The 27,150-nt window shown below is 37.0% G+C and overlaps 1 protein-coding gene across 5 annotated transcripts; it reads right to left on the reverse strand.

Annotated features, from left to right (window-relative positions):
- Positions 1 to 1,396: 1,396 nt before the first annotated feature.
- LOC146466085 (uncharacterized) lies at positions 1,397 to 22,009 on the reverse strand. 5 transcript variants are annotated; one of them, XM_085127857.1, is made up of 7 exons: positions 21,835 to 21,956; positions 15,417 to 15,749; positions 11,903 to 11,953; positions 11,210 to 11,239; positions 10,271 to 10,318; positions 7,315 to 7,344; positions 1,397 to 5,947 (listed from the first exon to the last, which is right to left on the reverse strand). In XM_085127857.1, the coding sequence occupies exons 2-7, from the start codon at positions 15,493 to 15,495 to the stop codon at positions 5,436 to 5,438; spliced, it is 750 nt and encodes a 249-aa protein (XP_084983983.1). In that variant the 5' UTR covers positions 15,496 to 15,749; positions 21,835 to 21,956; the 3' UTR covers positions 1,397 to 5,435. The 5 variants fall into 5 exon arrangements, with proteins under 5 accessions (XP_084983983.1, XP_084983979.1, XP_084983982.1 ...); XM_085127853.1 differs by lacking the exon at positions 15,417 to 15,749 and having other exon boundaries at positions 21,835 to 22,009; XM_085127856.1 differs by lacking the exons at positions 7,315 to 7,344; positions 15,417 to 15,749 and having other exon boundaries at positions 21,835 to 22,009.
- Between the last annotated feature and the right edge of the window lie 5,141 nt (positions 22,010 to 27,150).

Genomic DNA, 27,150 nt, shown 5'->3' on the forward strand with positions numbered 1-27,150 from the left:
ATGGGTAAGAATGCCTCTTCACAAATTTGAAGTTAGGAACATGTCCTTAGAGAGGATGATGTGAAAGAGAGCGCCAGATTAGCACTTGTGACCTTGAAACTAGGTGACCGTATTGCCCTTGACGAGTGGACTTAACTCAGGAGGTAAAAAGGTCAAAGGTTAAAAGCAAAGGTCGTGGGGCATTTTTTTCTTCCTCCTGACCTTTGGTTTTGACCTTTCACCTTGTCGCTAAGGTATGGTAGGCTTCTTTATGCTGTTAACATCTCCTCCAATTTTCATGGTCATTGATTAAAACCCAAGCAGGAGAGTGAAAAGTAGTTTTTTTCTGGGTCAGAATGTCTCTTCACAAATTTGAAGTTGGGAACATGTCCGTAGAGAGGATGATAAGAAAGAACGGGCAAGATTAGCATAATTAATTTGCACTAATCTGCAAAATGGAAGTCACCATGATACGTTTTGTCTGGGTTGGAATGCCACTTTTCGCCAATGTGGAGTTAGCAACGATGAGAAAGGCCGGGTAGTTTACCGATCTGCATCAATCTGCCAATTTTCACCAATTTAGAAAATACGTTAGGCATGTCTTTAAAGACAGTGACGCGAAAGTGCGGGCTACATTTGTACAATTTTGTTGGATCGGCAAAATGGGCCATTCTTCGAAAGACCATGATGACAAAGCCCCGGCAAGATTAACACAAATCGTCACTTTCATTTGGGATAAAGTAGGCTTCTGGAGAGTTACGCTATAAGAAACTGGACCGAAATAGTATTTTCTTGTCGCATTTCCGAAATCGACCGTTCCGTAAAATTATCCCACTTCTCTTAAATTTAGACTGTCTGTTCCATGACATTTTAATTCAACGCAAACGTTTAGTTTTTACACGAGCACAGGTTAAATTAAGCTCAGTCAGGATAACGTGTATTTACATTGTAAACGTAAACAAGAGTAAAATCACCAACACTTGTTATCAGTTCATCCGTGATACGAGTCATTTTGCTTGTTTTGAAATTTGTTGAATAGACGAATTTTTATATAAGAGGTATATGTGTTGATAGATCTGAAGTTTTAACGGTCGGTTCTAACAAATAGATTCCATTTTGGCCGTGCGCACCTTATTGCTGAACGTGGAGAAGACGTCAAAATATGGCAAGAACAAAGAAGTACGCTAATGAACCTCAGGCGAGTAGCGTGTCTGATATTATTGCCGCATTTTGACATCTTCTATGCGGTACACACGGTCCCCGAATGGAATGAATTTGTTATATACCTTAATGCTAAGATTCTCTAAAGTGAGCTTCATACCAAGTGCTTTCACAAACGTTGTAAACTGTAAAGAACTCCTTAGGATGAAGAAGTTGCAAATTAGCATACTGAACTTCAAAGAAGTTTGGAAACAGCTTTCTCAAAGTAACCTTTATTCTACTAGCTCATTTCTGCTTCCAATAAATCGACTGTTTGTGGGGAGGAGCGTTGCGTGACGACACTAAAATCGCGCTTCGTGTAATTGCAACACGATATCCCCGTAAGATTAATGAATAGCATAAATTGATAAAAGACACTTAAATTTGTAGCCTCCCACGCAGTGCTTAGTGATTGGCTTTAAAAATTCGCGCCACTTTCTTAACCAATCAGAAGTAAAACCAAAACCAATCGTGACTGTCGTCGTAGGAGGCTAGCGCGAGCAAGTCACGATTGGTTTTGGTTTTACTTCTGACTGGTTAAGAAAGTGGCGCGAATTTTTAAAGCCAATCACTAAGCACTGTTAACGCAAATTGCCTCGACACTCAAGTGAAACCAGCTCTGTGTTAAAAAAAAAGGTGATGTTCCGCCTTGAAAATTGGCTCGTGCGAGAGACTACTTAAAATTTTCACACAGAATCATTGTAACAAGAAAGGAGCTGTATTTATTTGGTATAGAACGCAACAGTGCATTCGTGTAATGTCAGGTGTCTGACTCAATTAGCCATTCTTTCATTTACCGTCGATAATCCAAAACTAATTTTCTCTGAAGTCATTAGCGGTTCAACAAAGAAAATGACACTTCCTACTCACTGAACATAACTGAATTACTTTTGGAAAATTACCAATAAATCTTGTCCCTGTTTGCCTGCTAATAAAATATCGCATGGAAGGATTTTAGGTCAATAGGAAAATTCATCACAGATACGTCCAGATAAGTGGAAAGTAAGTCATGGGCTTGGCATAAAACGTTTATAACCCGCATGGTTTCCCATAAATTAAATGTCAAAATAATTCGATTATGCTGACTTGGCGTCGGCAAGGTTTGTTTTTAATTGGGTTCACCCCTGCACACTCATGGGGACCGGCATGGACATGGAAACACACCAACGAAGTGGGGTCTGTTCAATTCAAATTATGGGGACATTTCAGGTCCCCGCAGAAAAACTCCTCATAGGTACATAGTTCTTTGAAAATAACCTTCAGAATGAGGTGTACTGTAGGGTCCTAATAAGTTGGTCACAGAACCTCATAAGTTGGTTCACGGCACATTAAAAAGTGCCCAAGGAAACCACTACTTACGATACTTATTCTACTCAAAGAAGACATTATGTTGAATGTAGGTATCTGTTGTATTTAATATGTAGGTCGCGACTTAGCATTCTAATAAAAATTTAACAAGGAAACATTGTTCTTGATGTGTTGTAGTCTAGCCATGTGGGAAACAATATTTATTTCCTGGCTGCAAGAAAACCGAATCACTTTAAAAGTTTTATAGACGCTTGGGTAACATGCAACTCTCGGTTAAAGCGATTAAAATAGCTCGCAAAGAAATCAAATTATCTTATCAGGTAAACTGGCAAGACATGTTCATACATCTGGTCTCTATTTCTTAACTTCTCACTCATTTAAAAATAATAAGTATTTACATCACTGTTGATAGGATCAACATGCTAATGTATTGCAGTGGCCCTCAGAAAATGGATGTTTTAAAAACATTCTCAAGAAGTAATGAACTACGTATAATATTCTTAACCTTGCAAATATGGTTTTTCCTGATAAAGATCATATTGATTTTTTTTCTTTTTTTCACAGAAAAGGTTTGGAAATTGTTTGGAACAATTTTAATGAAAATTTTCTGTTCCTTTTTTTTTTAACAATATTGATAAGAGTGAACCGGAAGTCAACTTTCACTGGAAGTTATGTTACACGCATGCGAACTGATTGACAGATTCAAATAAAAGTCCCTGTATTTTGGGGAAGAGCACTCCATGGGAAAATGTTTTGCCTTTTTACAGGAGTTTTGCCAATGGAAACTCCCGACTTTTTTGGGAATTTGACCGGGAAAATTTAGGAAATTTAGGGAAACAAAACCAGCTATTAACAAGAAGCAATATACCCCACCTTTAAGCTTTAACCAACTGGTCCCTGCTATTAGTCCCCTAGTGTGTGCCGACCTTTGTGGTATAAATGGGCAATGAGCCCCTCTTCAACTAACCCTTAATTATTATATCCTAAATAATTTAAGTGTTACGACTGATTCAAGCATGTTTTGCAAATTCTAATTATACATAATCAGGAAAAACCTTTTAAAAAGGGCTTTCCTGATTAAGATGATATAAAGTAAATAATAATACTTTCTTGACTTTCAAAGAAAAGTTTGGGGAATTGTTTTGAACATTTTTTTATGAAACCAGTATACAGTATAACAGTAATAAACACACGTGCCTTAAATTGCATTTGACATGAACAATTTTTGTTGCTTATTTGAAAGGCTTTACAATGTAGAAATGCCAATGCAAATAAGCAAACATGAAGATGTCATAATATTGACTATTCAAAAATGCGTAAATACTGATTCAATATCTCTGAAAATATTTCTGGAGTGATCTTCAAACTTGGCACCATCATTCAAAGTCAAAAGGGGAGCAAAATGATGCCTGTCATGCTGTTGCCGTGACAATACTTTTGTTACTGGCCCTTTTCAAAATATAAACTGAAATTCCCAGTTTTTTTTTTAGAACAAAAATCGTCTACTCCAAAAAATCTATTAAGGAATCTTTTAGGCAATATGGGAAGTATCAGGACCCTCTCTCTCACTTTGTGAGGTTGAAAGTTGAGATATTTGTTTAAGAGATGGAAAGGGACTGGAGCAAAGTAGGTTGCCATGACAACCAAGCTACTGGACTCATTTTGTTCCCTGTTTGATTTGAAACTCTTGTGCCAAGTTCAAAGAGTACCAAACCACTAGAGATATTTTTGAATCAGTATTTACGCATTTTGAAATAGTAAAAAATGTGACATTATCATGTTGCCTATTTGCATAATACAAAACGTCAATATCTTCAAAACACAAAAATCTATTCCAAAAAAGAAAACGCCATTAAACTTGACATTGAAAAGCCTTTCAAATAAGCAACAAAAATTTTTCATGTGATATGTACTTTACTGTAATGAGCAATAAGCCCCTCCAACTAACCCATATTATATCCTAATTTAGGTGATTTGATTGATCAATATAATCAGGAAAAAAGTAATACTTTCTTGACTTTCAAAGAAAGGTTATGGAAATTGCTTTGAACATTTTTCATGAAGCCAGCTATTTACAAGGAGCAATATGCCCCACTAGGTATCCAGCATAGCAGTAATATATGCACGTGCCTTTACAGGTGTTTATGGCAATGAGCAATAAGCCCCTTCAACTAACCCCTGGGGTTAATTATATCCTGATGTGGCGCTTATTGAAAGATCTCCATAGATCTACAAAAACAATACAATGCAACTCTAAACAGCATCAAGGGGATGGTGAGATCTAAGTTGAGTAAAGACACCACTGTCCATAAAACGATTTAAAACTGCCAGAAGAGACAAATTGGGACCATCAAAAGACACTTCTGTTAGTTACTGTTATATTTTTTGAATACATACAAATATACTGTTGACCTAAAAGGAAATATTGCTTCTTTGTTTCCACTTTTTAAATGAGCGCTGCCCTTGAATAAGTGCCACATTTGAGGAGGAAAATATTTAATAAGCGCCACGGCGCTTATTCGAGTAAATACAGTAAGCGTTATGATTGATCACAACATCTTTTGGAAATTCTTAACTATAAATTCAGGAAAAACCTTTCAAATAAGGGTTTTCCTGATGAAGATGTTACTAAGTAAACTAAATAGTTTCTTGCATGACTTTCAAAGAAAAGTTCTGGAAATTGTTTTACTCTGACTAGAACATTTCTTTTACGAAACCAGCTATTTACAAGGAGCAATATGCCCCACTTGGCATTAAGTATAGCTTTTAGTAAGCAGTACTGTATATTTAGGTGCCTTAACAGGCATCTATGGTAATGAACTATAAGCCCTCCTTCAACTTAGCCCTCCTTCAACTAACCCCATGCCTTGCCTCAGACACTGTACCATTGACAAGCTTAACACGTCAAAATTTGTGACTGCTACTTAAAAGCAACACAACATTTCTGTTCAAGCTGGCCATTCGCCACTTCTTAAATCGAAAGTGTCAGCATGTAAAAGATGTTGGAATGCCGACACAGGGCGCTGGAGATGATCAACCATATACCTCATATCTTGGGGTGCTACCTTCTTTAAAGTATACCTTCCTTCATTCTTATGATATCCAAATTTCAATTGTTCATTCACCTTTGCTGAGTTGAGAAATAATTGGTGGTTCAATACAGCCCACAAAACTAACAAGTACTTTTGCCTCCAAGGCAAACCACACTTTAGGAGAACATCTTTCTCAGAATTGTAAAGGAACACCACAAAACCCTCATTGCTAGCTAATATTGTAGGTATTAAAGTTAAATTAGGGTGGCGGCTATGATAAACAAAAGAAAATGCTATACATGTTGCTATGGCTTGTGATGTGGATGACATGCCTGTCCCTTTTTTCCCTTCCCCTGCTACATTCTTGCCTGGTGACAACTTGTTTGATCCACTAGCTTCTTCTGCAGCACTATTACCAGGAGAATCATCTTTTTAAAACAAAAAAAATATATTAAATCATTTACACTATCAGGGACCACGGACCATATTTTCAATTGGGGGGTGGGGGGGCTAATTCAAATGCCGTAGGTTTAATACGTGCGCCTTTCTTTTCTAACTATAGTTAGAAAATTTACACACTGATGATCCAAAACAATACAAGCTAACTAAAGTTATACCTAAGCAGGCTTCATGGGTTAAACCTTAGTGTGCAAACATACAACCAATCCCAATGCTTAGTTTTTCGCACGTGCGAGAGGGAGCACATGCGGATCAACATAAATATTCAAAACCAGCAAACAAGTGTGAAAAACAACAGGCGAAGGAAAAAAACATTTTTGATATAAAATACAGCCACCTCAAGTGTAGTACTGCAATGAATTTAAATGTGCGCAGTTAACATCACCGATAAAAACTAACTGCTGAATAGGCGTGTCGTTGTGTAACAAAAGAACACGCAACTATGGTTATCCATGTTGGCCGCGCTCATCCATCGTTTTGGATCATAAAGGTGTTTATTCCTAACAATAGTTAGTTTGATCAGAAAAGAGGTCACAGTACTGATTGGAAGCTAACTAAAGTTATTTCTGTCCTAACGACCACAGCCGATGTTTTCACCCTTCTTGGCATCGTGAATGCCCTTTCAACGGTTGCACTTGAAGCAGAATTCATGAGCTATCACGTCTCTCCTGATCAGCAACTTTTGTTAGGTACCGCTTCCAAAATATTGGCAGGCTGTGACTAACAATGTGCTTGTTTTCTGAATAAGAAAAATGTCCAAAATCTTGGAAGATCTTTTCCTCTCTGGCACTCCACCACATCTATGTTGATGTAAATCATACAAGTCTCTTGTTTGATTATAACGCTGGACTGTACGTTCCTGCGTGATTACGCGCTGCAACGGCATGTCATCGATTGTTTCAGATTCTCTTTTGGGACTTTTGATGGCAGTGGCTAACGTATGCCATTGAGCCGACCTGTATACAGCATGTTGTCATTCGACTGAATTCTGTCTCTGGAAAATTTTTTACCTGCACACACCTCGTCAAGAAATGTGGGTTTCTTTATAAGTAAGCAACAATGTCAACGTGAATGTTAACGTGCTTATTGGCCACAAAAAAGGTTAGCCAGGACCCCGGGGTGATAAGATTGCATGTTAACGCAACTTATTTTTCGACCCGGCTAGGTAGGTTACCCACCTCCATGTAAAAAGCCGCTTAGGTGGCCTCACTTTCTTAAGGTGCATGCATTACCATAATTATTGCAAATTGCTCATGTCGAGTAATCCGTTACGCCCCTGACTATATAAAACCATTAAGTAATCTATTTATGCTAAATTATAACAAAACAGTTTTACCTGATCCTTTGCACCTTTTAGCCGCAGGTCCTGTTGAAAGAATCAAAAAAACGGATTTATAATTCATAATATAACAAAAAAGAGAAAATGCATGTAACAAGGAGCTTTTGGAATATCAACAGTTAACCTGCAATCAGGGCCAACAAAGATATACATGTACATGCAAAACCTTTATGTAGCCTGTTTAGTTTCTCACAAGAACCTACAGGTATATATATGGTGAAAAAAAACAACAACAACCAGGCAACCAGGAAAATAAAGACTGAAATTGTCTGACATTTGCCATGAGGACAACCAGAATTTTTGCCTAGTTTTGAGCACTGAGTGAGACAAAAACAAACCCAAATAAAACAGGTTATTTCCCACTGAAAATGCCAAAAACCCCTTTTTTTAATGCAGTAAAATGCAATTCAGGTGGCTTACTACAGTTTTAAGGGATAAAATTTCCCAACTTTGAACTTTTTTTAAAAATGCTAAAACATGTCTTTCCCTGTTTCGTATTACTGTTTGTTACAGTATATAACCATCATATGAAACATTTCAACCATACAGGCGCTAAAGATAGTTAAAATAAGAATCAAGTAATTTAAGGGGGGACTGGGAGCTAGCAGTTTCAATAGCATTTTTCTCAAAATCCACCCATATGACCCTACCTTAAAAATTTCATAAACTAGAAATTGCCTTTGCTTGAACACCCATGGATGCAAAAAATAAACAAAAATCTGTAAGACAGATTTTTTGCAAAAGGGGAAAATGTCATATTTTTGCTATTTTAAGGTAATTCCTCTGTTTTGCATTGCGCATCCTTACTGCGCACAAATTATTGCGTCATAAGCGCGCACTCACAGCGCACACGCATGAAAGTCCTACTAGATTCCCTATGAGTCTAAGCTCGGCAGACAGATTTTTTTTTTCATTTGCTAGATCGATTCTAATTGATATATTTTTTTTCGCCGCGTTTTAGCCTAAATGCCAAAATTTCACTTCAGGTCCGGTTTGGTTCAAAACCGCACAAGGTGGGGGCCTTGGGATAGTGGTGTAATGACATCAAAAGCAGAAACTTAAGGATCTTAAGGAGGCTGAATATAGTTTTTTTTGCACATGCTTGTGCTGATGTGAGGCAGCGCGCACTCAAAGATTGCAAAAATCAACCATGGTGACAATTTATTTGTCCAATACCTGTTCCATATGTGTTATTTTCATTCCTAAAATGACACACTGTTGTAGGTTTTAGTGTTCTTATAGAATACTACATAAAAACGTTTCAAGAAGCCAAAAATCCAGGAATTTTGCAGGATTTTTGCCATTGCTATGAGAACCCAACTGAATGCAGTGCATGCATAATTAAACACAAAATTGAAAATAGATTGATTTCATGACTTTTGAACCACATCAACTTTCTCGGAAACGCAAGTGTTGCTCAGGAACCACTCGATAGAATTTCATAAAATTTGGCAGGGAGATACTTTATAAAGCGGCTAGTAAGTGAAGATAAAAGATATTTGTAGTTTAACAAAGAAAATTTTAAATAATCAAATTGTCCTTCAACAACAGATAGCTGAAAATCTGTCTGTTAAAATACAGTTTTAACAGTGTTAACATGTGTATATATTGTAAGTGACTAGTTTGTTTCAGCCAAATGATGAAAAAATCTATTGACTCAATTTTCGGTGAATAAATAAAACCTGATTTCCTCCAGTCATGTTACCATGGCAATGACAAACACGCCATCTTAGCTATCAAAATAAGAAAGTTTATCCTTTTAACTGATGTCTGATAAATTTGGTGACCGATGGATTAGCCATTTTTAAAAAGATGGCAAATGCGGTGCAGGTATTATGAACTGTGTTCAGCAACCTTACACAGAGAACTTTAACAACAAAGAACTCTTGCATTCCCTAATAGTCAGCAGTGTCGGCACATATCTGCATTTGTCAAACTAAATGTGCTTGTGGATTACATAGCCTAAGGGTAAGTTTGTACAGGAAGGGTTTTCTCTGACATTTGCCTTTGCTTTAGCGTGGCAACTTATCGCCCAGGCAGTTCTTTTGCCACCCCTTCCCTCCCTCTTGCTACTGATTTGACAGTCTAAGAGATGCCTGTTTCCCTTACTACGTGGGGGCTCATGGCTGCTGCCAGCCATGAGAGCAGTCCTCATCTAAAAGCTGGTAGCCAATAGTGCCCTGAGAAGCTCCTGGATGTCTCAGGCATCCAAATCTCCCTAGCAATGCAGTTGTTAACAACAAATGGCATACATTCCAAGTGTTTCGCAGTAAATATAAACATATTAAAATTATAGTACATGTAAGGATTTAGATCATTCAAAACAATCATGAAAAATAGTGAAAATGCTGAACAACTCTTACAGCACGTTTTTCATGGTTTTTAGTTGGCTTTTTTGTGGTGTTTCCATAGTCTCAACAGTTGATTGATAAAACAATTCTGATAATAATTTTTTCTGTATCTTAAAATTATATTTTTGGTCCAAATGGTGAATAAAGCAAGTGGGGAAGTTTCCTTGTTTGTTCTGCCATGAAACTTTCTTTATCCTTCACCCCATGAAAACAGATAACAATTTTTTTTTGCTTCCACTTGGATAAATTAGTTTTCCATAAATGAAAAGCAGTGAGCAAGTCTAAGCGAATCATATTTCATTTAAGTAATATGAAATGCTTTTTGTCACTAACAGTGTGTGCCGGCCGTCTTTTTACTCTGCGAAAGCAAATAAAATTCTGCTTAAATTGCACTTTCAAATGCATGTAAAACACATGATAGCTTCAGAGCTTCATCATGACATCATGGGACCACTGAAAAAGTCCCCATAATCAAAAAGTCTGGATAAAGGAGGTAATCAAGGTTCAAGTGTAGACACAGTTCACTTGATTTTAATTTATTTAGTGATTTTCACTTTGTATTTTTTGTAAAGTTTACTCACAATAATGTCTAGTATACTTACCATTATCATCATCGTCATCATCATCCTTGGGTTCTGCCTCTATAGCACCTTAGGAGAAAAATAATAAAAAAGGCATTCAATCAAAATCACTGACCAACACTACTGCACCTGCATGCACTACTGAAAGAATATCAAAATCAACCACTTTACACAACATTTAATTCCAAAACAAAATGACTGTCAATTTCATTTCTATTTTCTGCCACACAAACAAAGATAGAATCATAATACAATGAAAAATAAATAATTAAAAACAAATCAATATACAGGAAAATACATTTTCATAATCTCCAGGAAAAAATGTGAGTTGAAAAATTTAAGTTTCCTGACTTTTCATTCACTTTGACAACATCTAAGACTTTCCCTTACCTTTTACAAAATTCAACTACTTTTCCCCAAAGTTGAAGACTATGACACAGAAGATGCCCCTCCCCGTGCTTCATTTTAACAGAAAGAGTATTATAAAAAAATCATATACTGATTTTCAAGTGTTGTAAGTTATAAAGGTCATACAAAATGTAACTTATCATTGTTTCAAGTGGTTTCACAGCCTAAACCTGTCCCTCCAGTCCACAGTGTTCTCTGCATGTCTACCAAGCTGATACTGCACATCTTTATTGCAATGTGTCAAGACGCATCTATTCAAGCTGGCTTACAATTTGTTTTAATATATATATATATATATATTTTTTTACATTTATAACATTTTTAATATTTTTAACATTTTTAATGTTTTTAATATTTTTAATATTTTATCGTTTAATCGTTTTGATACTTTTAGTTAATATGCTGTAAAGAGCTTCAGAATATTTTATAATTTTAGCGCTTTACAAATGTAAATTATTATTAATTATTGTAAAACTTAAGAGTCCTAGACAGTGTGGTCCCTCTATTTTCAGGAAAGTAATCACTGTATTTACCTATAATCACTGTATTTACCTATTCCAGCAACACAACAATCTTCAGAATCTGCAATAATAAATATTTAAAGTCTATACATGACTTGTATAAAGTAAACTCCTCCTTCAAATAGACCACTATTTGCTTGGTTACCAGATAGATACATGTAGATAGATGCAATGCCTGAGGACACATGGTTACACATTATTATATTGCCTTCTTTAGTGACTACTGTATCTAGATGTCTATTGAGTAATATGTGACTTGAAGATCCAGGCAAAGCTAGAAGTGCGGGGATTAATTATCTTGGTGGTGTGGGGCTAAGTTAGAGTTGTCATGCAACAGGGGGAGTAGCCTGGTGTGTACAAATCTAGTTGAACAATTTTCATCATGGATGGAAAGGTGGTTACACTCTACATCTTTCCTGCAAGTACATTGTATAGAAGGTCCAGGCCCATAACAAATTGATGAAGAAATGATGCTTGGGGTGAAGAAAACAGTTCCAAAAGGTTAAATGCAAACAAGTTTCTTCAACACAACTTTTTTCCGTTATTCAATGACATAACTTTGCTTCATGTGAAAAATTGATGCTGAACAAATTCAGCAAGGCCAACAAGCTTGAAATCAATTTCTTATGAAAAATATAAATTCAAAGTCTACCATTGAAAGCTTAATTTTTTAGTTGCCTCAGGTAAACAGGCAATAAGTTTGAGTTTTTTAACACTGACATACCTCTTGGACAAGCAAACCAGTCTGGTTCTCCAAATAATGCACCTTCATAACCTATAAGGATAAATGTTACTAATTTAAGTATACAGTCATGTAACTGGCTATCATATTTATTTATTTATTTATTTATTCATCTTAGGGTTTTACGATGTAATTTTTATGTTTTTTTTTAGTCATCTTGTAATTACTGAACTCTGAATCGTACAGTCCAAGTTCAAGCCCTGGCCTGGATCATTGTGTTGTTTTCTTGGGCAAGATATCTACTTTCACAGTGCTTAGACTCCACCCGAGGCACAAATGTGTACCAGCAAAATAATGGTAAAGGGGAACCCTGTGATGGACTAGCTTTCCATCCAGGGGGAAGTAAAATACTCCTAGTTACTTAAGATAAGCTCCCTGTATGGGCCATGGCTCGACGCAAAAAATATATTGCTCTTGGTGTGTTGAACAATTATTCTGCATGAAAAATTACAGTTGTTGTAAAAGAAAAGAAGATAATTTATGTCTCAAATGTGACAATGTGCTACACCTTTTACTTTTCTATTACAGTGGAATCCCGATTTTTCTAACCTCCAAGGGAAACAAAAATTGGTTCGAGGAATCGAGGGTAAAAATGCAGTCTTTGACTAAAGAAGAGAAACGACTTTTGCTTCGAGTTATAAGGAGTATAAAAAGAAATTAAGGGTTCGAGAAATCAGGACTCCACAGTACTTTGTCTAAGGAAACATTTCACTACCTTTTTATTTTTTGAACGTAATATGATCACAGACAGTGTAAACAGCCACAAGCGAGCAAGCAGTGTCTATTTTTTCCTAGCATGCAATGCAAAAAATGAGAGATCTAGATAGAGTGGCAATAGCCTCCTATGCAGTCACTTTTAGGGGCTAAAGTGTTTTGCTAGCCTCTAAAAACGACTGTGTGGGAGGCTAGTGCAACAAGCGCCTGCCATGTTTTTCCCTGATTTGCATAATTCTTATTTCTCCAGTAGCATGTAGTATTTCAGGAACAACTAGATTCATAATTGCATGTATTTTCTTTACATAATTTAAGGTGGTAGAACTGCTATAAACAGGTCCGTTTTGAGAATAAATTTCACAGATGTACAAGGACTTTTCGAAATAAAAACTACATAGGCTTACTAAATCTATGTCTGAGGTGTCAATTTTCACACCTTAGGTGTGAATTTGGAAATTAATTGCGGGCTCATAAAACTAGAGATTGCCGGTTTACTGTTTTCCTTTGATAGTTACGGAAATAATTTAATTTGGGGCTGATTTATGACAAAAACATCTAATCACCTTAAAATACGGGGTATGCTGGTATTTATTTACGAAGATATCGGGTTAGATATATTTTTATGTGTCCTTCAACTTTGAACAACCATAATTTTGACTTAAATGTCTCGTTCTTACCGGGTATTTAAACAACGTTTCCCCAACATAACACAAACAAACGGTGCAAATTTTACGGAGATCTGATAATTCTACACCGTTTAATTGCAGGTACCTTTCTACGTTGTCTGTCACAGCAGCGAAATAAGCAATTTTAATCAGCAAAATTCGCCCTCGAATGCTTGTTTTTTGCTACACCATATTGAATTCTCATAGGTAGACCCCTGTTCAATGTGTCCATGGGAGCATTAACACAATTGCTACGCAAAATCTAGGGATTTTTCCAATTGCTGTCGTAAGAAAACATGGCGGCGTAAACAATTGCGAAACGCATAGCAACGCTGTAGCGAAAGAGACTTCATGCTGCGTTTTGGCTTTGACTCAGCGAGGGTCAGATATCAAAACAGCTTCCTCGTAGACTTTGAAGGGCTAAACAAAGCATTGGAATTAGGAAATGTCCAGGAGTTAAAAGGGAAGATGTTGTACCAAAGAAATATTCCCACTTTTCCCTACAATCTCGCTAGAACTGTGAAGGCAGGATTGCATGACGAAAACTGAATTCATGTAAAATAGCTGCCAACGCGATGTCATATCGACTCGGATTGCAGACCGCTAATTATTAACATCGCAAAAAGGCGCTTGTAGCAACCAACTTCGGCCTTTATTTTCTCCGCTCCTAGCTTAAAACAAACCCTCATCTCTTGCATTTGTTCTTAACTCATAAATATCTTTTGAAAAACTGAATTTTTAGGTATGGTTTATTTTTGACCTTAGACCAGTTCTACTACCTTAATAAATAAATGTCACGCTGAGGTCTGCCCATTGGTTATATTTTAGTTTATATTTAGCGATTACTCTCAGGTAATCTTAAATCAACATGCTGACTGATTGACTCCAGTTTTTCTTGTGTCCCACCATTACACGGCAGCTTCAAATCACTTTATGTTACATAGCCCAGCATTAATCAAAAGAAAACAGCTACAAATTTGCTTCAAAAGCTTTTATCACTTCAAGATTTCATTAAGAAAAAAAAAATACCGTATTTTCTCGATTAAACGCCCCCGGCGTTTATTTAAAACTTGGCCTTACGGACCCAGCATTTTTTTGAACCCGGCGTTTAATCGGGGTCCGGCGTTTATTAATGAAGTAAAATTTTCATCATTTTTTGACAAGGCTAAAACAACTAATAAACAAACCCTGGAGGGATCCTCGCAATTTTAAAGACAGCTAGCACTACAACAAAAGAAAGAGAGTGCGTCAGCCATAACAACAGGAACGTGAACATTGCTATATATTTTCAATTTTGTTTTGGTGTACAGCATACATCGTAGTTAATGTTACGCCAGACTTGTTTGTTAAGCATTTATTAAAATAACAAATTAAAGCAGTATACCGTACAGAACGTGCCATAGAAGTGCTTTTCTAGTGAATATCTGTAGTTGTTGGCTCGACGCAAATAAACGCCGTGACCTAAATTAAACGCCGGGACCTCGAACAAACGCCCCGGCGTTTATTTAAAAATTAGCAGTTTTGACCCGGCGTTTAAACGAGGCCAGCGTTTACTCGGGGTCTGGCGTTTAATCGAGAAAATACGGTAATAGTCATAGATTACCTTAATTGATTTAAACTAACTCGGACATATCTGTAACACGGATGAACGAATATACATGTAAAGTACTACAGATTGATGAATCTCTCCTGTCGCGCAAACCTAGGTGATCAAAACATGCAATGTTTGTTTGACAAACATGCACAGTTCCATGCTCCAAACGAACATTTCCATTTGTTTAGTCACCACAGTTGTCTGGGAAACTGTCAGCTTTGAAAAGTAAACATGTGTGAAGAAACGGTCAGGCTTCACGGCTGAGCGCAAATGGTAGTAAGCATTTCAAACTCCATAGATAGAGTTTGCTCGTATAAAGTTCATGGACCGGTTCCATTCCAAAGTAGACAGTCATCATACTGAGGAACTACCATGGATTTAGCGAATTAAAAATCACAGTAATGGACCATGATGATATTGTATTGAGTTCAGTGTTGAATAAAACAATGAAACAGCCAGCTATGTAGGCTAGATATTTACAAGAAGCTTCAGTTGGTGAAAAACAAAGCAGTGGTGTACCTACCTATCCAAAGTCCACCCACTTTGCAATCGGCAGGTGTTTTCAACCCTGGAACTCCTTTGAACTTATGTTCCTTGTTCATTAAACAGTACCCATTTTGACCAAGGAGTGGAAGAAAGATATTTTTGGCAATTTTGACATTTAAGTATTTTTCTTTAGTATCCCCTTCCAGTGTGACTGTGGCTAAAAGAGCATCATCTGTAAGTCGCCTGAAAGCCTGTTCGTATGACTTGTAGGCTTCTTGTTTTTTAGGCCCAACATTTTTGCTTGCAAACTCCTTGTCCAAAGGAATAGCTCATTAAATGCTAAGGAATGACAGCAACCGAAGGAACGACCCTATAAGAAGAAATGGTATAAAACCCTATGCTCACTTAATAAGATTTATAGCATTCTTGTCCATAAATTATTGCACTGTACATGTACTGCTAATTTAATTTGTTATTGAAGATTTTCATAATATAATTTAAAATAATAATAATTATTATAGTGCGCTTTTTAACATACTAGGTGATCAAAAGTGCATTACAACAATAAATAACCTAAAAATCTACCATAAAATTTAAAAATAATCACTACAATATTTGTTTATATATACATATCTAAGAAATATTTAAAGCTAATTTAAAAAGATAAGTAGAAATACATGTGATCATGCGGAGGCTTACATGAAGAACGTTCCATAAAGCAGGGCTGCAAATAAATTTTTTACCTTGAAAGGACATGTGTCCGACTAGGGCACCATTTTGGTCGGACATAACCACAAAGGTACATTTGAAAGAGTAGCGTATAAAAAAGGCAAATTTTATTTGTAAACGATATAGTCAAATGTTGCAACAAAAATTTGGCCGGACAAAATGTCTGACCAAGGTTGCGATTTCATCGGACATTGGCAAATTTTGGTGGGACATTGTCCGATGACCGACAGTTATTATTATATTATAGTTATTTTTCTGATTGGTCAGTTTGTGATACGGTCAAAATTAGACAAAATCTTGCTTTTCTTATTTTATACAAGAATTGCGGATTAATTCTGTGGCTAAGAGCGAAGTGTTTGTTGAAAATTGCTCGGCTTATAGTTGAGTATACATTGAATCTTCACTCTTACAATAATTATTTTTTGGCGCAAATACTTGGCTATAAGTAGAACCCCTTTCTTACTGAGATTTGGCCAGTTTTTCAGAAAAAAAATTGTCCATATAAACAACAGGGCGTCTTGACATTAAAACATCTAAATTGACAAACAACAACAACAACAAAAAACATTTCTATGTGTGATTTATTTTGATACCAGTGCATCCCTCATATGAGAAACGCAGCTGTTTACTTGTTCTTGAAACATATTGCGACATTCTGCCGACCCCACTTTAGAAACCGACAATATGCAAACTTGATGTTATCCGCACTGTAATAGAAGCCAACGAATTTTCTTCGACATCGTAAGACACTGCTGGTGTTTATTTTTGCGTGATCTTGTGAATCCGTTGAATCTAAGTTGTTTAAAACGAAAACATTAATAGTTTTACTTCGAAATAATTATTACATGTTACTTTGGGCGAACAATACTCAGTTCTAATTGAAACAACTCACAAATGAATATCAAGCTGCACATACCTTTTGAGAACAAAATTCGCTTCCCACAAAATTGAAGCCACTGTTACTAACCTCGGTACACTTTCAAAGTCCGACAGTACTTTTATTCAAAACTAGCCGCAATTAAATTCATCTGCTAATATCATCTAAAGCCACGACAAAAATTTCCAGGCGGGTGTTTATTTGAAATCCATAACCGTAAGTTGTCGGCTGCCATTTCGAGCCTCAGAAATGGCGAAATGAGTCCAACAGCGCTCAACTATATATAAATAACAAAGATGGCCGTAAATTGAATCTCAAGCCTCAAATATTCATACTTTATAAGAAACGATTTGATTGGTTCTTGACCTTGATAATAGCTCCAATCTGATTGGTGTGACATACAAACATACACTGAAACATACATGAATGAAAAACTAAACTTCACATAGCCCACTTGCGCTGACATATAGTTATTTTTCAAGAAAATAACTCAAAAAGGAAAAATTCTCGGAGTTCGCTGTTAACTGATAATATTTAAAAACTGACGAAGCATGAAAGTGACTCAGAATGCAGGAAATGGCATTTCTGAGAGCTCAGACTCAAAATTTCCCGGGGGAACATGCCCCCGGACCCCCCTAACAAAATTCACATTCACCGTCAATTTTTTGTCCCACTGAGCGTCACTGAAGTCCCGTTACAGCCTTGTGAAAAAAAAAACAGTTTCTTGTAAAGAAAAAGTAGCGATGATGATGGTACACTACTAATTAACAAAATATGTCAATGACAACTTCTGCAACTGTTGTTATGCGGTACTGGTCTTGAGAAACAAGTGACATCGAGACACAGCGCTGTGTTTTGTGCTATGGTTTGAGTGTGGTAGAAAAAAAGAAATTTACTAGAGTATTCAGTGAAGCTCATTGAGAATAGCTACATATGATGTCCACAATCAGCTCAACACATTAAATAAGAGCCTAAAAATTTGGCTGAACTTAGCAGCGATGTTGATCCCCTGCTTTTTCACAAACGCCCTCGACTATCTGAGAGCCTGGAACAGGCTACCATGTAAACAAAATAAAAAGTCTGCATGTGTAAGAAAGAAAGGAGAGAATTATGGCCTGGTCGGGGGGGAGGGTACACTTTTTAAAATAAGAATTAAAAAGTGGGGTCTTATTTTTACATGACAATATTTTTTTATTTTTTTTTTTTTTGGGGGGGGGGGGGGGGTTCAGTTAAATTGAAACACAAAATGTTTTGAAAAACCATCCCCCCCCCCCTCCAACGTAATAAACGATTGGCCCCTTATCAAGTGGAAATTTTTTTCCAATCCAGGCTTGAAACCTACTTTTGCTATTCGAACTATCGCATAATGTATGGGGCTGTGCGGAAATCTTACCTACATTTGCAGTGTTTATAGAACAAACAAGATCTACCTTCTATAGGGAAGGTGAACCGCGTGGAATTTAATTTTTCTTGTTTACCTTAAACGAAATATTGACAAGTAGCTTTAGCAAAAGTACTTGCATGAATGACAAATATATCTGGAGCATGCGTGACTCACGTCGAAATCGAACGAGCGGGGTTTTCCCCTTATCAATGACGTAATCAAAATGTGCCAAGGCATGCTCCTATTGTCGCATTACTCGGCAATAAATTATGAATTCCCGAATAGAAGGATTGGCGGTTTAAAAAACACAAACACAGGATATATTCCTATTAGATAAAAAACATTCCCGACTTAAAATATAAAACCACGTGCAAAATAACAGTTATATTGAGCAAAAGGAAAAATACTGCCCACTGAATTTTCTCTGGTGCTCAGTCAAGCGTGCCACACAGTTTGAGGCATCCACAGCTATTTTTAGCACGGCCGTGTGAAAATTCACGTTGGAAAGTTTTGCATATATAATTATGAATAAAGGTTTGAAACTGTATTTACTTTGCGATGGAAGCTGTTTCTCTGAGCAGCAAAAATAAATACTTCACTTCTTGGAGACTTGAAAATCCCAAAACCTGTTGAACTCACCTTTTAGAGAAACAACACTGGGATACAGCTGAGAACGTGGACCAACGTTATGCGCATGCGTAGAGGTAAAAACATCTTGTTCTAGAATAAATACTACCACAAGGAAAGCAGATGCTCTCTTGAAACAAATATATGCCTGTTCTCATAATTAAAAATTAAAAGTAACGTAGATCCACGACTTGTTTTTCTTAGTGCGTATGGTCAAATGTTCCACACCCCCTACCCCCTCACACAGCTAACTATTGACTGACACTAGTAATTAATAAATTAATATGAATATCTTAATCAAATTAAATTAACAATTGCTAGAACCAAAGCCCAGCCATTGTTGGCCGAGGTAGAGGCCCGGGCCCTGATTAACCGACAAAACTAAAAAACAAAATACACGGCTTGCAGAACACGAACCGCTGGGGCTCATGCCCCGCGCGGTTAACAATAAATAAAATAAATAGACTGCAGAACACGAACCGCTGGCACAGACGGGTTTATAGCAGAAAAGCTGAAGGCGATCTAATTTGTCAAAAAAAAAAAAAAAAAAAAAAAACAGAAAAAAGAAACTTGTAACATTTTCCCGCGTGCTGACCGGGATGAATGAAAGTGGCAGCTTTGTTCAAGTTTGAATGAAATCGAGAGCGTTTTGCATCAAGTTAAAAAATTGAGTACTCGTCTTGTGTGCCAATCGCTCCGGCAAAATTTTCTACAAATTTCTAGCCTCAAAAGCTGCCAAGAATTTGCTGTGTCAGCTGGGCCGAGCTAAAAGACTGGAAAAGCTTTTCAACGATTTCTCAGGTGAGTGATTCTTTGTTTACTACGCAAGCAATTTCACGATCTTTCCTCAGTGTTTTGACAAACGCATCTAGTGCCTTGTTGCTTGCAAGAACTCTGGATCTTTTATGAAACTAAATGGTTTTTCAAGTGGGTCTAGATCTGATGTTTCTAAGAATAATTACTTTGTACACCATCTATCTTTTTGTCTGCCAGAAAGCTAAAATTTCTCGAGGCACTTCAGTGCGAGCTCGGATTTTCTCAGGTGGTTTTCTCCATCTCTTCAAGACGAGTCGAGATCTCTGTTTAACGGTTGCGAGAACCAATCTAAGGAAATACATCCACTGTTTGTAATTTCTGAGCCCCAGAATACGGGACAATCCAAAAGTGTAGCGAAAACAATACTTTAACGTACGTTTTTGCTGAACTGTAAGCTTAATTTGCCAGTTCATAAATAGAAAGGTAAGCAGTAAAAGATTTTGTACAAACGATTACAATTCTTAACAGCAAACTTGGTTGTCTTTGTTGTGTTCAGTATAAAACATCGTTATTTATAGTTTGGTGTTCTTCCGAGGTCGTTACTTTTTGAAAGCGCTCTGCCATTTTTCTCCCGGACGCATGAAAACTACGTATATCGCAGGATATCTGTTGTGTGCGGATGACATATATTGAGCTCGCAATGACCATATCACAATGTGTTGAATAATAAATCACAATATGTCTGTTCCCTCGTGAAAACAGTTCAAAGACCTTTAATAAGTACATTTAGATCTAGACATAAATTCTTCTGCCACCTACATTTCGACCAGAATAACCCGGCCTTAACTTCGTCAGGGTGAATAACTGAACCGTACGCTACACATGCCACCAGTACACTGTAAACTATAACGAGATTTAAAAACGCGCTACATAACTGAGGGCTTGAACAATCGATGAAACCGATGATCGGACAATCAATCGATGAATCGATGACAATCGATGCCTTGTTAGTTAATTGGCATCGATTGGCATCGGCCAATCGATGACCAATCGATAATCACACAAAAGTGGTCGCAACTCATCGATTGTCATCAATTGGTGTTAAAAAAAAAAATTTCGGTATTCCACACGTTCCAGCATGTACGTATACGCTCTCGCAGTACGCACAAATGTTTCAGATTTGAATTAGTTCACCGGATTGTTTGTATGCAGATGCGACTGGAGACGAGTGAGCTCTGAATGGTGGGTGATGTAATTATACTGAATTGTATAAAATAAACCAGAATAAACGTGAATAGGCTTCGGTAATCACTTTATTACTTCTTTGTCACAACAGAGGTGCATAAAGTAAACAGGGTAAAAAATGAATAAAGTTTACTGCATGCAGGCTTAAATGGGTGAGCCGTATAGTAAAAGCTGGAAAAAAAGAGACCATATCGAGAAACTTAGAGCTGCGCGGAAAAAAGCCAACAACACAACATGTACAGCCTCTGTCCGAAACACAGTTATGACCGGTCACAAGAGAACTATAGGCCATAGTTTGGACTCAGATTCTTTTTGTAAATCTTGACTGAAAATAAAACGCATCAAAAATGAGAACCAATCGATGACAATCGATGTCAATTAACTGATCGATTGGCGTTGATAATCGATAAAAATTGATAATCGCTGAAATCGATAATCACAAAAAACCCGTGCATCGATTGTTCATCGATTATCAATATGAATCGATTAATTGGCATCGATTGTCATCGATTGATCGATTGATTTTCCGATCATCGGTTTCATCGATTGTTCAAGCCCTGATAACTGTAACGAGGGTTACGGTTTTTTTCGCCAACGAGTAGTTTCGCCAACGTCGAGTTCGCCGTGCTCACGCTTAAAGAACGGGAAATTTTTGTGTTTTTCTTCTGTAGTATAGTAATAGTTAATTCGGGATTTGCTCAGCATTATTTCAATTTAGTGCAGCTGATTCATCACTATCATCTGCGTTGGAGAACAGACAACTCGGCGAAAAAACCAGTTAATGTAACACTGTAACAAAATATATCCATAAAAAGATAATGTCTCATGTTGCCTTACCATTGGGAAGAATTTTGGATGAAATTCTGTTTTGGAGAAAGGCACACCCCAACAGTTTGGCGCCTCGTCCCTGATGTATGCAAAATACACTCCTTCGACGTCCATTTTGCGCTAACGCGACCACACAGTGCACCGGTACAGCGGTGTTACTCGTCACCATGGTGATCGGAAAGGAGTGGATTACCAGCCAATGAAAAAGGTCTCCTCAATTTATAGGGTTTTGGATCTTGTGATGGGTAAGAATACGGTACTTTTCTTATTTTCTTTACCCTCTATCCAGGCGATTCGTACCCAAGGACGATTTGTAATCAGTCGATTTGTATCCAATTTCCGACTATTCGTTCGAATTGCTGGATTCGCTAGCATCGTTTTCTAACGAGTGAACCGTCGCAGATGATGATATGCAACATGCCAGCTTTGACTGCCCTGAATAATGTGAGTTTTTACTAGTACACTTTGCTTGATTTTAATAATTCAAAGTTTAATGTCAAGCTTGTCAAAAACCATTTACCTTCATTAACGTTAACAGTATGAAGGCAATGCTCTTTTACAAACGGAGACAAAAAAAATGCTCAGTCTGCAGTCTGCACGGTTTACCTGACCGTGCAGAATCAGTTGCAAAAAAGTCCAGCATACTCTTGACTAATAACTCTAGTGTTTAATACTACCCTAGCGAGTGGAAACAAATGTTATATCGAGAAAGTGCTGACAGTTGATGGTTAGGTGTCTCTTTAAAAGTACTGAAAATGTGTTTTAAAAAGGACAACACAATACACGAAAAGAAAATGTGAAAAGTAAGCTTGAGGACAAAATTTATTTATTACAGTGAATCTCACAAATGTGCCCCACAGAAGAGATTGGAAATTCTGGGGGCCAGGGAGATTCTCACAGACCAAAAAAAAATTAAAGAAATGTATGGCCTTTAATTCGAATTTCCAGATGGAAGAGGGTTTCTTATTTAAGAAATCCCTTCCATGGGGTAGACCTACATTTTGGAGCCACACAATGGTCTGGGACTCATGATCAGGTCAAGTGAAAAAAATGATATCAAAGCTAAGTTTCAATGTATGCATTTTTTTCAGGTTCACTTCACATTAATACCTTTCACTGAAGAGAGAACTTGACTGTACAGTTTGTGACTAAATCTGAAACTTATAAGGCTAACTGTTTAAAGCCCTGGCCAAACGGGAATTATGTTTGATGACCAAAAATTATCAAACATTGTTCGGTGATCAAACATTTTACCGTTTGGCCAACTTGTCTGATGACGTTTGAACTCCATCAAACATGCGATCAAACAACATCAAACATTTCTTTTGTGTGAAACAAACGTGTTTGGCTGGCAGATTCCGCCACAACTCCCTGTGTTCTGATGTTTGACAATGTTTGATAAAACATGTTTGATGATGTTTCATCATCAACCATTTCCTGTTTGGCCAGGGCATTAATAGTAAATCACAACCAGCTTATGTATGCAAAAGTCTATTAATATTTATTGCAGTCAGAAACCCATAAGGGGTTGAAACGTGCAACTTTCCTTTGTGCACTTAGAAACAAGCTTCCGAATATTCAATTTATTCAAAAAATAACCCAAGAGAATTTAACCAATCAAAATTGCAATAGGAGCTGCTGCAGATCCTCTCCCGCAAATTCAAACCTTTGCAAGGAATCACCTGTAGTCTGCCTTTTTATGTCTCTTTCACTATTGTTGTTGCAAAATTCAAAGAACTCTTACTGTACGCGAATTCGTCTCAACAAGCAAGGTGCTGGATGTAAGCAATGTATAAGAAGGTAATTGTCCTGAATATAAACATCAAAATGGTCAGCTTCATTAAATTTACAGCACATGCTAACGCACACGAGAAGGCTTTATCTTGTTTTTGACAACCTAAGTAAAATAAAGTTAACATTTGTTTCTGTCAGTACTTTAAAAAACTTTACTAAGACACAGTTAATGAAATTCTTTAGTTTCTGTACGAAGTTTTCAGCTTCAAGGTTGGAATTCAAGTAGTTGGCGTAAAAGAAAAATTTCATTGCGTGTGTCGCTACGTGTATAATGCACGCGTACAATCTTCATGTTTCCAAATATGGTATTTAGCAAAACTGAATTTTCCAACGCTGTGAACGCACGTTACTTGTTTCAAACTCTTATGGGTTTCTTGTACAGTGCAGCAATTGGATGGTGATGAAAATCATCAGCTACTTTGCTTAGAGAAGTGGGCAGAAGGATTCTTTCAGAGAGAAGGTCACTCGACTTAAGCCAGATGCCTACTTCTAATTTTATTAAAATCCCTAATTGATTTTATTGTTGTTGTAAATAAATGTAGAAGTAAGCTAAGTTTTTCTGGAGAAACATTTCTCTACACTAGGAGATAAATTAGGAATATATTATCAATGTTAGTACATGTTTATATATACACACTTAGTGATTTTGGTGTTTCAAGCAATCTGATTGGTTCACTATCTCTGGCTAATGAGCATTAGTATTCACTCCCTAACCAGCGAATGTTGTTCCAAACAAAAACAAATTGGCTGGCATAAACTTGTCTTCCATCAGTGTTTCTGAATCAGAAATTCTACAAGAAAATACTTAAAACATAAAGAAATGGGCAAATTTTTAAGAAAATTTTACATGGCTGGAAGGAAGCGCCGGTCATAAATAATTACAACAAAATAAAGCAATGCTCACCTCTATCAATTACAGCTGCCACCGATATACACTTAATATGCTACCATTCAAACAGCAAGCCATTTTCAGCAATTGATGACAGTGAGTCCGCAGAAGCAAGCAAAGCACTTTATATGGTTTAGTTACCAGGTCAAATATGTTCCAAAGTCCTTAAAAGAGCTACATCTGTTCATCGTTTCTTTATTTTGAAAAAAAGTAGCTTTCTCAGAATTGTCATTTCCAATCTGTTTCAATTTTCTCTAGCCTCAGCCATCCTTGATCCTTTTTGTTTTAGAATCACTTCGTTGGAGTGTTTTTCCTCAGCAAACTAATATTTTTAGGTTTTTCAATTATAGTGACTTCAACCGTAATTTAGACTGTCAAAGAAATGGCTCAAAATATCATGGCTTAGCTCCTTTAAACTTTTTTTTGACCCACAAATCCACGAGAAAACTAGTAACAGTGTTCTTTGGTTTCCGTTGTTTCCAAGGATTGTAGCAATTTGAGAATGTGAATGAGTTCACTTTAAGGTCAGGCTGAAAAAGTTGCAGGAACAAATATTCTTCTGTTTCATTTGTGAAAAACTTTCACAGCAAATAGACTAATCTGCAGTGATGTTATAGTGAAAGTTGAGGGTTACAAATTAATCATGTAACCTTACCTTTTATATCCAAAGGTGCATCATGGTATCTGGCCTTTCTACAAAACTGTTGCTCCAGTTAAGTCATATAATAACCTTTAAGTGCAGTTGGCAATTTGTTTTATTATTGTTAGTGCGACTGCGTGTGTAGTTTAGGTGATAATAAATTTAACAGAATTGTCCAAACTATTTATTTTTTGATTTATTTAAGGCTAAAACTCTTTATAAAGAAACCTAATGATTTTGAAGTCATCATGTTAATGCTTGAGTCCCCACAGGGTCTAAAAAAAAAGTGAGTAAGTCATCACGTTACCTCGATGATGACTTCATTAAGTCGAAAACTTTCGATTTTTTTTTCTTTTTTAAGGATTTTTAGCCTTGTAAAAAGTTTTAATGTTTTAAATCTAGCAAATCTTTGATCAATAAAAAAAACTACATTACATGGCAAATGTGAGTATCTGCTTGATGAAATGTCTGTGAGTATTTGCACATTAAAGTAGTTTTTTCCAAACAAACTACATGGTCAGCTTTCAAAGATGATGTTAAACTATCTCTGTAAAAAAGAAATTGAGAAAACGGTTTTTTTTCTTACTCACTTTTTTGAGACCTTGTGGGGACTTGTGGGTAAGTGTTACTCAAAACCGTATTATGGGGACGTATCTACCTTGTAGCTCAAACCCAATTTCTGGCCAAAAAATGCAGTTTTAAGGGCATGTATTTGTGGGGTCTGGATTTTGTCCCCACTATTACAAGCGGACCCCACAGTGCGGGTGTGTAACTATACTTATGTCCTCATAAGTCACCATGCGTAACTACTCACTCACTCACTCACTCACTCACTCACTCACTCACTCACTCACTCACTCACTCACTCACTCACTCACTCACTCACTCACTCACTCACTCACTCATTCACTCAATCACTCACTCACTCACTCACTCACTCACTCACTCACTCACTCACTCACTCACTCACTCACTCACTCACTCACTCACTCACTCACTCACTCACTCACTCACTTACTCACTCACTCACTCACTCAACCACTTACTCACCCAACCACTCACTCACTCACTCACTCACTCACTCACTCACTCACTCACTCACTCACTCACTCACTCACTCACTCACTCACTCACTCACTCACTCACTCACTCACTCACTCACTCACTCACTCACTCACTCACTCACTCACTCACTCACTTACTCACTCACTCACTCACTCAACCACTTACTCACCCAACCACTCACTCACTCACTCACTCACTCACTCACTCACTCACTCACTCACTCACTCACTCACTCACTCACTCACTCACTCACTCACTCACTCACTCACTCACTCACTCACTCACTCACTTACTCACTCAAAATCCTAACGTTTCATTGATTTTGTGCCAGCATTGTCTGAAAAGTGGATTAGTAGCTTATGAACTATTGGACCTCTGTCTGGGTGCCTATGGTTTAGAACCGTGTGAAAAAAAGCTATGATCAAGAACTTCTTACATGAACCTAAATACACGAACTGCAATGGTTAATTAAGTTTATACCGAGCCCAAGCTTCTTTAATTTCTAAAGCATCAGTTAAACAAAATATCGATAATTGAGAGGACAAATCAATTTTGACAAAAAGGGTCTCGACTGCTTACTTTGAAATTGACGTCCCGTAAGCGATGAATGATTTTGGCAAATAAGGTTGAAAATACTGTCCGTCTGAATTTTGGCAAGGAAAAGAAATTGTCTGAATTGACCGACGGTTTCTTTTTCTAAAGCTGGCTTAAGTTGATAACAGAAGCAAAAGGCCATTAAGCTGGCTTAAGTTGATAACAGAAGCGAAAGGCCGTTACTTTCAAGATCCTATTTTAAACCTAGAACTCTGGTTGCAAATGAAGCCAGCGGGAAGAGTTTTTTTACTTCTTTTTTGCTAATCGAAATTTCATGAAATAAATACTTATATAAAAACTAAATATGCTAACCTGTGGGAAGTCGATCCTTTTGCATTGTGTC

Source organism: Pavona decussata, unplaced genomic scaffold, assembly GCF_977016875.1.
Source record: "Pavona decussata unplaced genomic scaffold, jaPavDecu1.1 SCAFFOLD_154, whole genome shotgun sequence".
Classification (NCBI taxonomy): Eukaryota; Metazoa; Cnidaria; class Anthozoa; order Scleractinia; family Agariciidae; genus Pavona; species Pavona decussata.

Bases quoted from the DNA above. Each gene is read 5' to 3' on its own strand.
- LOC146466085 (XM_085127853.1), bottom strand. From the start codon at position 21,994: ATGGTGACGAGTAACACCGCTGTACCGGTGCACTGTGTGGTCGCGTTA. The intron at 7,345-10,270 runs GTAAGTATACTA...TTCTTTCAACAG, and splicing joins TGATGACGATGATGATAATG to GACCTGCGGCTAAAAGGTGC. The intron at 5,948-7,314 runs GTAAAACTGTTT...TGTTTTAAAAAG, and splicing joins TAAAAGGTGCAAAGGATCAG to ATGATTCTCCTGGTAATAGT.